This window comes from Python bivittatus, unplaced genomic scaffold (assembly GCF_059951505.1).
Source record: "Python bivittatus isolate LINGU-HERP-01145 unplaced genomic scaffold, Pbiv_v1 ctg000480_np1212, whole genome shotgun sequence".
NCBI lineage: Eukaryota > Metazoa > Chordata > Lepidosauria > Squamata > Pythonidae > Python > Python bivittatus.
In genome coordinates this window covers 66,337,139-66,350,872 of record NW_028277075.1, presented here as the reverse complement: position 1 = coordinate 66,350,872, position 13,734 = coordinate 66,337,139, and the positions used below count along the sequence as shown (strand labels likewise).

At 40.1% G+C, this 13,734-nt stretch overlaps 1 protein-coding gene across 1 annotated transcript in view; it reads left to right on the top strand.

Annotated features, from left to right (window-relative positions):
- LOC103067910 (solute carrier family 9 member C1-like) overlaps positions 1-13,734 on the top strand; it is a 133,749-nt gene that overhangs the window by 38,872 nt on the left and 81,143 nt on the right. Inside the window, exons 6-10 of the mRNA XM_088145101.1 lie at positions 1,929-2,090; positions 2,195-2,294; positions 7,626-7,769; positions 9,001-9,178; positions 13,457-13,538. Of these exons, the coding sequence (XP_088001227.1) occupies positions 1,929-2,090; positions 2,195-2,294; positions 7,626-7,769; positions 9,001-9,178; positions 13,457-13,538 (666 nt within the window). The remainder of the gene's footprint in view (positions 1-1,928; positions 2,091-2,194; positions 2,295-7,625; positions 7,770-9,000; positions 9,179-13,456; positions 13,539-13,734) is intronic.

Here is a 13,734-nt window from a genome sequence, read left to right as displayed (position 1 = left end):
ATGTCTGAGGAAACAACCAGGTCTTCAGTGCCTTGTGAAAGGCTAACAGGTTTGAGGCCATCTGAATCTCCAAGGAGGGGGATGCTGTTCCATAGAGCAGGTGGTGCCATTGAGAAGGCATGACTCTGGGGTACAACAACATGACATTGTTTAATAGAGGGGACCCAGAGCATGCTCTCTTTACCAGATCTGGTGGGACAGGCAGAAACAATAGGAGAAAGATGGCCCCACAAGTAGCGTGGCCATATGCCATGGAGGGCTTTATAGGTGATGACCAGTATCTTGAATTGTTCATGGAAGCCTACTGGGAGCCAGTGCAGCTTGCAGAGCAGCGGTGTTACATGGGTGTAGTGAGAAATGCCAAAAAATCTCCATGCTGCTGCATTCTGGACCAGTTCCAGCTTCTGAGTTCTCTTCAAGGGCAGCCCCATGCAGAGTGTGTTACAGTAATCCAAATGGGAAGTGATGAAGGCATGAGTCACCATGAGCAGGGCCTTCCAGTCCAAGAATAGCCACACTTGGTGCACAAGACAAACCTGTACCAGAACCCCCCTGCCCATGGCTGCTACCTGCTCTTCCAGGTCACCAACTCTAACTGGAAAAGTGTACCTTCATGCAGAGTTAAAGATGGAAAATCCACTGGAGGGGAGACTTAAAACCCACAGTGACTCCATTTTGCCAGGATTCAGCTGAAGTCTGTTCTCCCGCATCTGGACCCTCATAGCCTCCAGTCAGTGGGAAAGGACCTTCATAGCATCACTTGGTCAGCCCAGGGAAGAGATGTTCAACTGGGTATCATCAGCATACTGATCATATTACACCCCATGCCAATGGATAACCTTGTTCTGTAGCTTCATGTAGATGTAGAGCCTTGAGGCACCCCTCCAAGCTGGCACCTCAGGTTCAACTCTCCCCTCTTACCAATACTGTCTGGAACTGGACCTGGAGAAAGGAGAGCCATCACAAAACTGCCCCACACTTCCAGCCCACTGAGCTGGCCCAGAAAGATACAGTGATCGATGGTATCGAAAGCTGCTGAGAGATCAGGGAGAGCCAGGATGGATGCACTACCCCCATCCCAAGCCTGCCAGAGGTCACTGACAAGCACAATCAGTGCTGTCTTAGTACTATAACCAGGCCTCAATCTGCCCTTTAGGTTAGGGTTAGGGTTCTTCAAGGCCTTCTGGAAAGCCATCGGGGTCGGAGCCACACAGATCTCAGGCAGGATGTTAGCTATTTGATGGCTGGTTGGCCTTGTATTCAGTAGTTGTACTGCTATACATGTCCATAATTTCTATTCTAAAATATTAATGAAAATATTTAGGCATTTAAATGGGTATTTAGATATAACTATCTTGAATGATAAGTGTTGCTTTAATCTGTGAATTTCTTTAACAGTGTCAGCAACTGAATGATATAATCATAAAGCAGTTCACAGATTTAAAGAAAAAAAACATTCCTGGAAAGACATAGTATTTTCTTATTCTATTGTCACTGAATATTGCTTTGCCCACTGTTAATTATTTACATATTTTAGATTTATGCATATTGTCCTCAGAGAAAAATTAGACTGGTACCTATGGACGTTTACTTATAAGTCCAATTACATTTGCTCCCAAGTAAGTATATAGGATTGCATCCTATGTTAGTTATGTTTTAGTCCCATTTAAATCAATGGATTTAAGGCTATAGTTTTGTTATTACTTAAATCACTCTCAGACCTTATATTGTTTTAAATGGGGTAGGAGTGCAGCCAAATTTGGCCTGCCACATTGATTTGTGTTAGACAAGAATACGACTTTGATCTAGACAGTCTACATCAGATATAAAATGGGAATATTAAAATTCTGTGACACAGATATGCAATACTAAATGTAATTTTGTAAAAACCAAATCAAATTGTAAATAATTATTTTTTCCTTTTGTAGTTAGAGAGATTCTTTTAAAACTGGTTTTAAAATTTTTTGCAAGTGCCGCATTTGGATTTTTGAGTTCAAGGCTAGTTATTTATTGGTTGCAACGTATTTTCAATGATGGAATAATTGAAGTAGTTTTAAGCTTCTCGATGGCATACATAATTTTTTTTGTGGGTAAGTTGACTGTATTATCTTTGTCAAATGCTTAATTTTTAAAGCAGACTTGCCTACTTCCATATAATAATGACTTTACTTTTTTTTTTTCTTTCTATCTTCAGCTGAATGGCTTGGCATGTCTGGAGTTATAGCTCTTTCTATTTTGGGCCTTCTTTTAGATTCAGTAACCTTTAGTCCAGGAATGGATGTTTTTCTTTATAAGTAAGAGTTTATCTCTTTGTCTTAACCACTTTGTAAATGTTTGTGGTAGTTTAATTTCTCTCTTTTACATATGATATAATACAAATTAGTGCCACTGAAATGGCTGTAGAATGGTAGAATGAATTTCCATTTTGCAAATTCTGTATTTATAATTGTAATTGTGTACCATGTACTTACAAAAGAAATGGTAGGTATGATTGAATGTTGATAAATTAAAATGGTTATAGTTGTGGTCCATAGAACTTTCATTTTGTTCACAAGAAAGCTCATGACAGTGGGCTTAAGTTTGAGAGCCTGCATTTTAAACTTGGTCAGGGAGACAGAAGAAAAATTTTTGTACGCCATCTGTATGACTGCCCATTGACTGCTGTGCCCAAGCTTGTTAAGGTGTTCTCAGGGATGGTGGTGGAGGTATTAATCTTTTTTTTAATAATATTTTTATTAAAGTTTTACATACATAAAAGCTAATACAGAACTAAAAAAAGATATACAAACAAAAAAAGAAAAAAAGAGAAAAGAAAAAGAAAAGCACATTAAAGTTACTCCCCCCCTTCAAATAAGTATAAACATTTGCAGTAACTTAACAGCTCCTCTAGTATTATAGGAAAAAAAACTCTTCTTCCCATTTCTCATCCCTTAATAATAGCCAAATTATTTAAAAAATCATCAATCTTACACAGCAAAAGTATTAAGAGTACCAGTAATAATAACCTATATATTTTAACCTTAGACAAATAAATCCATTATACACTTTAACTTATAGCTTTCTCTAATAAGTAAAAGATAAAAGATTTATTCCCATAGGCATAAAAAATACCAGTAATAGTAATATATATATCTTAAACTAAATCAAATAGGTCCCTTTTACATTCTAACCTATAACCTTCTGTAACAAATAGGACATAGAAAGTTTATCCCCATATGAAAAAAAATCTTTAAATCCTTGTCTTATAGTCCTGGTCAAAAGAAATTATTCCAGTAATAACAACCCAAAATCACAATTTATACAATTTAATCCTGATCAAATAAGTCCACTTTGAATTCCTTTTTCTTCTTTTTAAAAGGCTTGATCTTCAGTTACTTCTTCAAATAAAGTCCCACATGATGATCTCTTACCATTTTCTCCCTGTCTGTTTTCATACTTCCATTCTGTGGGTCCAAAGTAAGATAACTCTCAGTGTCATTCTTCTAATTTATAATCTGGATGTTCCCTTTAATTGTTAAAACATCATCTAACATAATTTGTAGGTCCAGTGCAGCTTCTTTCTCCATGTCATAGTCAAACATTTTTAAGTCCCTTTTCAAATCCACAACATCTTTTTCGGTGTCTTCCATATCTCTTTTATAGTCTGACAATTTTTTAAAGTTCGTTGTAAGGTCCCTATTCAAATCATCCTCAACTTCTGCTTTATCCAGTAGAACCTTTCCTTCTTCTACAACCTCTGTTAGCTCCACTTTGGAAGTATCAAAAAATTTTGAAAATAAGTCAACATGTTCCCAAGCCAACTTAAATTCTTCTGTAGTAAAATAATATTCCTCCATTATGTTAGTACATATTGTCTCCTTTAATTGGTCTTTGGTTCCTTCTAGTTAACCTTCAAAACCCAGTCTTATTTTTTCTTTCTTTTCAGAGTCAAAGCTTTCCCACAGTAAGGTTTCTTACAGTTAATTTTAAAATCATCAGCTGTATTTTTATAAAATTTAAAACAGTCCATAAAAACTATTCTGAAAGCAGTCTGCTCTGTAGCACACTTTTTGGCAGCAACAGGCAACTGAGCAGGAACTGACTGAGCTCTTGAGTTTGTAACCAAACTAATTTTTAATTGGACCATGTCATTGGAATTCTGGAAAGCCAGTTTCTGATTGGCTGTTCAACCAGGTGAATTTCTAATTGGTCCAATTTGAAGAAGTTCCAAAGGATCACATTTTCGATTGGTCTTTCTTTGAAACACACTGCTATTTATTTTTCAGGTGAGATTGCTGAAGATTTTAAATGGTGTTTGTTAATTAAGGGCTGTTTTATTTTGATGTGACATAAAGCTGGAAACAGGCTTTGTTAATCTTCAGACTCTCTTCTTTCTTGTAAAAGTTATTGTGGTGTATAGAAATCTCAATAGCTTCTCTATGGAGTTGTGCATGATGATTTGACATGATTGGTAGTACTTGTGTATCTTTAAACTGAATTTTGTGCCCATTATGTAGCAGTGTGTGTTCAGTTACTGTGGATTTTTCAACTTGTTCCAGCCAGCAATATTTTTCATGTTCTTTTAGATGAGTTAATACACTTTGTAGTTCCAATATATACCTATCCAAAGCTGCTAAGTATGCAGTAAATTCCTGATGATAGAAGTGGACTTCTGCCATCCTTAGATGATTGAATCATTTCTTGGATATTTATTGTTGGTTTATAAATAAAGTTGTGTTTCTTCAGTTGTGAACCAACATTCTTCTAAATTTTTTCTTGAATGGTTTAATAGGCCCCATTGTAGCAACATTCCCACTTCTTTCTGCCATGTACAAGTCCTCATTATACAGTGGTACCTCGGGATACGAACGCCTCTGCTTGCGAATTTTTCGGGTTACGACCAGCTCCGGCCCCAAAAATTTACCTCGGTTTGCGAACTCCGCCTCGGGGTACGAACCGGATCGGCGGCCATTTTCCACCGTGACACGTGGTCCGTGGCCATTTTCCACCCGTGCCACGTGGTCCGCGGCCATTTTCTGCCCGTGCCACGTGGTCCGCGGCCATTTTTCCGCCCGTGCCACGTGGTCCGCGGCTGTTTTTCCGGCCCTGCCGTGTGGTCCGCGGCCGTTTTCGCGCCGCGCCAGGCTGTTTTCGTGCCGCGCTGGGCCGTTTTCGCGCCGCACTGTGCCAGGCCGTTTTCGCACCGGGCCGTTTTCGCGCTGCGCTGTTTTCGCGCCACGCTGCGCCGCATCTGGCCGTTTTCGCGCCGCACCATGCCGCGCCCGGCTGCTTTCCCGCCCGACGTGTGGTCCGTGGACACCAGAACAGATTAACGGTAATTACATTGAACCTTATGGGAAATTGCCTCGGGTTGCGACCAAATTCGGGCGGAGGGCGGAACGGATTAACCGGATTTACATTGAACCCTATGGGGAAATTTCCTTTGGGTTACGACCAACTCGGGATACGCCCAGAGTCACGGAATGGATTAAGTTCGTATCCCGAGGTACCACTGTATATTATCCTCATTATGTCCCATGCAAAAATCTAGACTTTACGCTTTGGAGACCATATTAAATCTACTGCCATCAGTAGCCATACTCAGCTTGAAGACAATGGTTTCTTATCCCCTGCGTCCCCCCAGCCCCATTACAGAAGATTCCTTTCCAGCAGTTCCTGTGATAGTAACAATTTGTCATCCACTATGCCATTTTTATTGATAGCAAAATCCTTTTCTCATCCTTCTGCAGATTGGAATCCATCATCCTTGCTGATAGTCAACCCTCTAGTTTGTTTTGAAGGGTTCATAAGTTCTTTCTTCCCTGAGACTCAAATCCAGTTGATGACTGTGAGTTGGATTTGATGCCAGTGGATTCACAGACTTCTTCAATTCTTTTGCTTAGTGTCTGGCAAAGATTCTACAGAGACCTCTTATAATCTCTCACTGTTGAGTTGATATGCCCAACTATTCCTGTGGCAGACCCAGTATTCCAACTGGCCACATCCAATTCTGCCTCTCCAGTTTACATTCCAACCCTGCTTACTCTCCTACAGTTGATGAAGGAATCTTCACAAAAATATTTTTTCCCTCCAGTTTCAGAATGCTTGGAAATCCTGTATTGGGTTTATGGGTAGACCATTGAATTCCCATATAGCCATTCTGCTCCAAATGTTATCACTGTGAACTTGTTTGACCAAAGCAATGGTGGGTGGCAGAAGTCAATATCTGTGGGCCTGTCGGGTAATGGTATACAGAAGATTGGGACTTGGTTTGTAAGAGGAGCAAATGGTAAAAAGCATGTATTAACAAATGTTCTGGGCTCTGGAACTAGCCTCCAGCCCCCCAACAGCTTTGGAGTCTGTGCAGATACGGTGTTCTGCTTTCATCTCTTGTTATGATGAACCTGCCCCATCATCAGTAAGTATAGCTTTGTAGTCATGCATATGTGTGACATACAGTGATCACAATGAAGGACAGGCTGTTTATATGTAATTGTAATTTATTGGGTAATCACCTATGCATTCACCCAACTCTGGTGTCTTCATGTGGATCAAGGCTCAGGATACTTTTTCTGTAAAGGATCAGATCCCACCCTTCCTCTGCCTCCACAGGTGTGGCTGGTAGGTCTACAGACCAAGGAGCATGGCAGATATTGGAGAGTCCCAGTCCACCAGCAAGGAGGCCACTGATAGGCTGCTGCCAGGACACCCCCCCCTCGCGCCCCTCCTGGATCTTGGTTGCGACTCGGGCCTGGTAATCTGCCACCCACCTGCCTATCCATTCTTAGTTCATGAGCTGTACAAAAACAGCTGATGGGCCAGATTTGGCCTGCAGGATGTAGTTTGCTGACTCCTGATGTAGATACATATCAGCTGTATTCTGAGACATTGCTAGTAATTAAAAAAATTAAGAAAATGCAGTATTAGTGCCTGAGAGCAAGCACAGCAGAGTAAATTTGAAGCTTCCTAACGAAATCAGTTGTAGAATATTTCAAAGATTGTTCTGCGCAGGTGCAGAGACTGATATATAAAGACAATCACTGAGAGGACAAAGTTACAGATAAGCAATCTATGTTTCTTTATAATCTCACATATTATAAAATCTGTAGTTTTCTCAAGAACTGAAATGAACAGAGAATATTTAAAACATCATGTTCTGTGGCCATAATTTCCGTATTGAAGTGGTATGGAATTATACTTTTTTTTGTCTTTCAATTTAATTTGGGAGAGGAAAAGAACAATTTATACTCTACATATTATATACTCTTATTAGCACATTAGTAAATATGCTTTTGAAATATTGAAGAGATATTCAGATTATTGTCTCGTTAGTCTCAATGATTGTGCAGTTAGTCTAGATAAAAAGCAGTTTGGAATTAGTTACATTTTGCCCATCTCTAATTTTACTTTTTAAAAATATATTTCCAGTCCAACATATAATCTTAAATGGGCTAACATTTATTACTAACTAAACATATAATAAAAATGTATAAAATGGAAATGTTTGTGGGAGATTTACTTTTGTAGGGCAGTGAGAATTTGTATAATTTAGCTTAGGATATACTAGTAAATGATAAATAATTGTAATACTTTTTTCCTCATTGGCATGATTTAATGTGTTTCTTAATCTGCTTTTTCTTAAACAGGTTTTGGTCCATGTTGACATTTTTGGCTCACATTATGATATACCTTATAATGGGAATTGTGATAGCTCAAAAAACGTTTCCAAACATAAATACTCGTGCTTTTTTTTACATTGTAACAGTCTACCTTTCACTGAATCTTGTAAGGTAAATACTTGCCTTTTTACTTTTTTTGGAATTGACTAACATTGCGTATCAGCTTATAAAACCCATCTACAGTAATTAATATTCTTAGGTTGCTGTGTTCTGTACATTTAACTGGAAGTAAGCCACAGTCAGAGTCGAACTTATATTTAACTGATATGATTGCACTATTAAAATTCTTAGTGGTACAGTAATTATCAAAAATCTTTGATCCATTCACTGTGGTTTATTTTAGCATGGAAGCCCTCAGTGTAAGTTACTCTGTTTGGCTGAATCTCTGGTAGCTCTGTCATCAAGTTTGTATATGTATAGTTTATTCTCACAATTCCTAATGAGTTGGATTGTAATCCAGTTATAGAAAAACTATTTCCCATTAAGCTTCTGCTATTGAATAAAGGAGTCACTTCCCTTCTTCTTCCCTGATGGTTGAAATGAATTATGCCACTATTTTAGGTGCTGCATATATCATACTCATCCATGGGGGAAAAATCGATAGCTGAATAATACATATATCAAGACATGTCAGAATGTCAAAAATGTGGAAGCTTTGGAGTTCTCCAGAAAGCTGAATTTTAAAAATATTAAACAGGATAGGGAAGAAGAAGAAAGAAAGTTTTTTTAAAAAAGGCCTGCAATTGAGGGTCATTATCTGTCTGGATGTTGTAAGCTGTATTAGAGCTAAGTAAATTACAGTATAACTCAAAACCAATCATAGTGATTTAATCAACATGAGAGTACTAAGATTTTCATAACACCTGCTATGTTTTGGAAAGATTGGTATATAGAGAGTATTTGAATAATACATTGGAGAGCCAGTGTAGTGTAATGGTTAAATTGTTAGACTTGGGGTGGAGAGACTCAGGTTCTTCCCATTCAGGTACATAAGTCTCTTAACTCTCCATTTATAGTAGAGTTCATTGCATGACTTTGAGCCAGTCACTCTTTCTCAGATTAATCAGCTTCATAGAATGATTGGTTGTTATAAGAGAAAACTCCCATGTATGTTGCCTTGGGCTCCTAGAGAAAAGATGGTGTTTATATGAAATAAACAATAACATGAGATCTTTTTGTTTAGTGTCAGAATTTTATGTTGATTGATAAATGCAGTCTTTTGCCTTGTAGATGATAAAGTTTAATTATTTGTTTAATATATGTATTTATAATTTTGATTATTATATAAAACTGCTAATATTTTAAATATATTTTTGCTTATTTTTACATTTTATTTATTTAGGGGTTTAGTTATTTTGGCATTGAGCCCTTTTTTGAGTCGACTTGGCTATGGATTTAATTGGCGTTGGGGAGCTATTATTGTTTGGAGTGGAATGAGAGGCACTTTTACTTTGAACATGGCTCTTCAATTTAGCCAGAAAGATAGTGAGACTCCAGCTGAGGCTAGCATTAAGACCCAGGTAAAAATAAATTAGTACCTTGAAAAGCAACATTTCTGATCAGTTTGTATTAGAAACTAAACCTATGGAAATCTTTTGAGCAAAATGTCTTCTGGATCCGCTTTTTGAAGCCATGAAGTGAAGCCACACCCAGCATGCTAGATATAGTAACGGAAATATATTTCAGTTTGACATGTAAAAGATATGAGGCCTAATTTATATTAAAAAATACAAAATTAGCATGCTAATTTCAGTCTGTAGAATGGCTTAATATTGCTACAGTGTCCCCTTTGAATGTGTGCATGATCTCATTTTCCAGAACTCAACAGTTGGATTCATTCCACACTATAACTATTTTGTCTAAAGGGATGGTAACATGATCAAAGGGATACCTATTATGATTACTTATTTACACAGACTTTTATGCTGCTCAGCCTACTGATTCTAGTGTTTTAATACCATATAATACCAAAAAAAAAATATTTTTTTTGGAAATTGTATTTTGCAGCTTGCTGTTTGGTTTGAATGAAAGAGTGGGTGTTGATGAGTAATAGAAGGCTTTTGGAGTTAGAAGGACATGACCTGAGATTTGGGTGGCATAGTTATTTGTGGTACGATAAAGTCAAGGTTAATGTGGATTAAAAATCATTATGTTAGACACGGCATATTGAGAATATGGAATAGATACAAACCCAGGTTGTGCCTGAAAACTCCTTTGTGGATCTCAGCACAAGAAGCATTTTATAGATGAAAAATACTGTAATAGGCAAACACAAATGGCTAACTTATTGCAAGATATAGAATTTTGTCAAGGGGAATGTGAAATAAAATCAAGAGAAGAACTGGTGGTGAGGGATAGGGTTCACGTTCTTGCTTTGAGGGCTTTTCCATCTTTCTTACATTAGTCCTAAGAGAAACATGTATGACCAAAATGATCTGATATTTACAAATTGATTCTTGCAGCAGTCAGTTGCATTTGGTTTTTTCCCCTCAATTTCCTTGTATATCCTGATATTTGTCCAAGAAATTAAGGTAATTCTATTATATTGAATATGGTTAAAATGGAAAATGTCCCATTACTCTTCCGTTCTTATTGCGTCTGCAGATGGCCACCCTGCAGCCCTGTTTTGGGTGACACGAGCCCTCCTGGGTAAGAATGGCTTGGAGAACCTTCTGCATGGATGTGCGGAGGAATTTTCCCAGCACCTGTCAGATAAAATCACCTGGATTTGTTCTCAGTTGGATGTTGGCTTGGCTGCAAGTCCAGTGGAGATGCCTATGGAGGAGTCTTACCCTGTTATCTGGGGACAGTTTGAACCTGTTGGACCTGAGAAAATGGACAGGATCCTTAGGGCTGTGAGCTCAGCCACCTGCTCTTTAGATCTATGCCCCTCCTGGCTGGTTAAAGTGGCCCAGAGGGTGTTGTGTGAGTGGGTCTAGCAATGGTTAATGCTTCTTTGAGTGAGGGGGTTGTTCCCTCACCTATTAAGGAGGCTTTGGTTCACCCCCTCCTCGAGAGGTCATCACTAGACCCCACTATACTGGACAATTTTCATCCAGTATTTAACCTTCCCTTTTTGGGGAAGGTGATTGAGAAAGGGGTTGAACAACAGCTTCAGAGGACCTTGGATGAAATGGATTATCTGAATCCCTTTCATTTGGGATTCAGGCCTGGGTATGGGACAGAAACAGCATGGTTGCACTTTTGGATGATCTCTGGCGAGGGTGGGATAGAGGTTGTGCATCCATCCTTGCCCTACTTGACCTCTCTGCAGCCTTTGATACCATCAACCATGGTATCCTTCTGGATCATCTCAGAAGATTGGGGGTGGGCAGCACTGTGTTGTGCTGGTTCACCTCCTTCCTTCGGGGCCAATTCCAGTGGGTAGTGGTTGGGGAAGAGAGATCCTGCCCTCGCCCTTGTTATGTGGGGTGCTGCAGGGTTTGGTACTCTCCCCCCTCCTATTTAACATCTACATGAGGCTGCTGGGTGAGCTCATCCATCGCCATAGGGTGAGGTATTGTCAGGCCCAGCCCAAGAACAACAGTGAAACAGTCCAGCTGAGTAAAGTTCCTTTATTTGCTTACACCTTATAGATAGAATCTTACCAGACTAAATCTATACTATTGCAACTAGTGGATATACCCTGGGAGATTCTAGGGAGTGGCTATTGTGAACCTGTTTCACTCCCCCCTCCGCGCACTGTGTTGTCTTCTGTCTCCTTTCCCCTCCTGGAATTCACCCCCTCCTTCCTGATAGCCTTGGTCTCTCACAGGTATCATCAGTGTGCTGATGATACCCAATTATACATCTCTGCCCCTGGAGAATTAAATGATGCTGTGAATGTCTTATCCCAGTGCCTGGAGGCTGTGAGGGTCTGGATGGGGAAAAGCAGGCTTCAACTGAACCCTGGCAAGGCTGAGTGGCTTTGGGTTTTGGGGCCTTCTGATTCTAAGGCTATACCATCTTTGGTAGTGGATGGGATCACACTACCCCAGACAGACCCTGTGCACAGACTGGGGGGTCCTCCTGGACTCACAACTCCTGCTCGAAGAACAGGTGGCAGTCATGGCTAGGAGGGCCTTTTCACAACTTCATGTTGTATGCCAGTTGCACCTGTTCCAAGAAAGGGGGCCTCTACTCACTGTCACACATGCCCTTGTCACTTCCCATTTGGATTTCTGTAATGCGGTCTACCTGGGGCTGCCCTTGAAGGGTATCCGGAAGCTTCAGCTGATGCAGAATGCAGTGGTGCAGGCAGTTATGTGTGCACCTACAGCGGTACATGTTACACCTGTAAGGTTTGCCCCGTTCGACAGAGAAACTCCCGTGACACGTGTGGTTCACAAAAGAGGTTTACTCATGCGTAATGTAGCGGTTACAAGCAAAGCCAGGACTGGCTTGGTACATTTGCATCACTCGTTATATTCCCCCCTTCCCGCGCTTTTTTCGCCCCGTGATCGCGTTACCGCTGCGGATTATCGGCCCCCCAATAATCCCCCTTAATTGTCCATGATGGCAGGTTCGGCCAGGGTCTGTTGTCCTTGATTGGCAGTCCCCTCCGGCGTGGGTTGGTTCCCCCCCATTACGTGCAAGCCCAAGGGTTCTGAGTTGCGTGGTGATCTTGTTTCGCTGCCTGCGGCCCCGCTCATTGTTGGCTCGCACCGTTATCAGTGTGGAGTTAAAACTTCCGCTGCGGTTTTCCTGTTTGGCTGGGCGCAGGTGGCCCATTAATTAGCGGCGCTTTCAGTTCCTCTTTCCCTCAGCTAGCCACCGCCGGCGGAGTTCGTGCGGTGCGGCTGCAAGCTTCTCCGAAGTGCCGTGCCGGCCGAACCTGACAACACCTCTGCTCCGTGAGCTGCGTTGGTTGCCAGTTTGCTTCCGAGCCCAATTCAAGGTGCTGTTTTTGACCTTTAAAGCCCTTCATGGCATGGGCTGGGCTATCTGAGGGGCCACCTCTCCCCGATTACATCTGCCCTTCCCATCAGATCTGGAAGAGAAGGCATGCTGCTGGTCCTGTCTGCCAGGCAATTACATTTGGTGGGTCCCAAAAAAGTGGTCCTTCTTTGCTGTGGCGGCCGCCTTGTGGAATCTTCTCCCCCCGAAGTGAGATTAGCTCCTTCCCTCTCAACATTCCGCAAGTCCCTCAAGACCTGGCTATGTGATCAGGCCTGAGGATCCCAGGGGACCAGGGAGATTTTGCAATAGCTTCCTTATTAATATTATCCCCTCCTGTTTTGTGTGCTTTTATAGTTGTTTTTACTTGCAATTGTTTTTTATGTATTTATTCTTTTTCATTATTGTACGCCGCCCAGAGTCACTTTTATGTGAGATGGGCATCTATCTAAATATGATTAATAAATAAATAATAAATAAATAAATAAATAATTTTAGCTCCACTGCTAAACTTGGATTTGACTCTTTGTAACCAAAGAAATAAGTTGCTAAAAGTTCATCTTGCCACCTCTAGTAACACAAGCTTAATTGCTCTTTGTTAAAATATTGATGTGAACAATTAGTGGCAGAGAAGGGATGGGTGGAGAAGGCAACTTAACTATTTTTCTTTTTTAGCTCCTTTTCTTATGGGGAGGAAACTCTGTTTTCAGTTCAGAATATAGAACTATACTTCTGTGGTTGGTTATGTTTAATTTTGTTTTTTCAACATATTAGGTGATATTGTATTCTATGTTTCAGTATTATTCTTTCTACTTTGCTCTGGTCCCTTAAAATATGGTAGCATAAATATACAAACATTTTATCAGGTTGCTAATCGTAACTTCAAATCTTTTGTGTTTCAGATATTAATGCATTCTGGAACAGCATCACTGTTAACCTTGATTATTAATTCAACCACTGTGAAGAAGCTCGTTGTAACATTAGGTGACACATTAAACATACCATTTTAAAAAATAATTTGTTTTTCTATTCAGTCTCTAACAGATAGGTTATGCTGTGTACATTTTCCTGGAAATAATTCCTACTGAATGCAGTTGGACATGTCTAAGTTAGTATGTCTGGGTTTATGCTATTAATATATTGAATAGTTGCATATTACAAATGCAAATTTGAGGAAAAT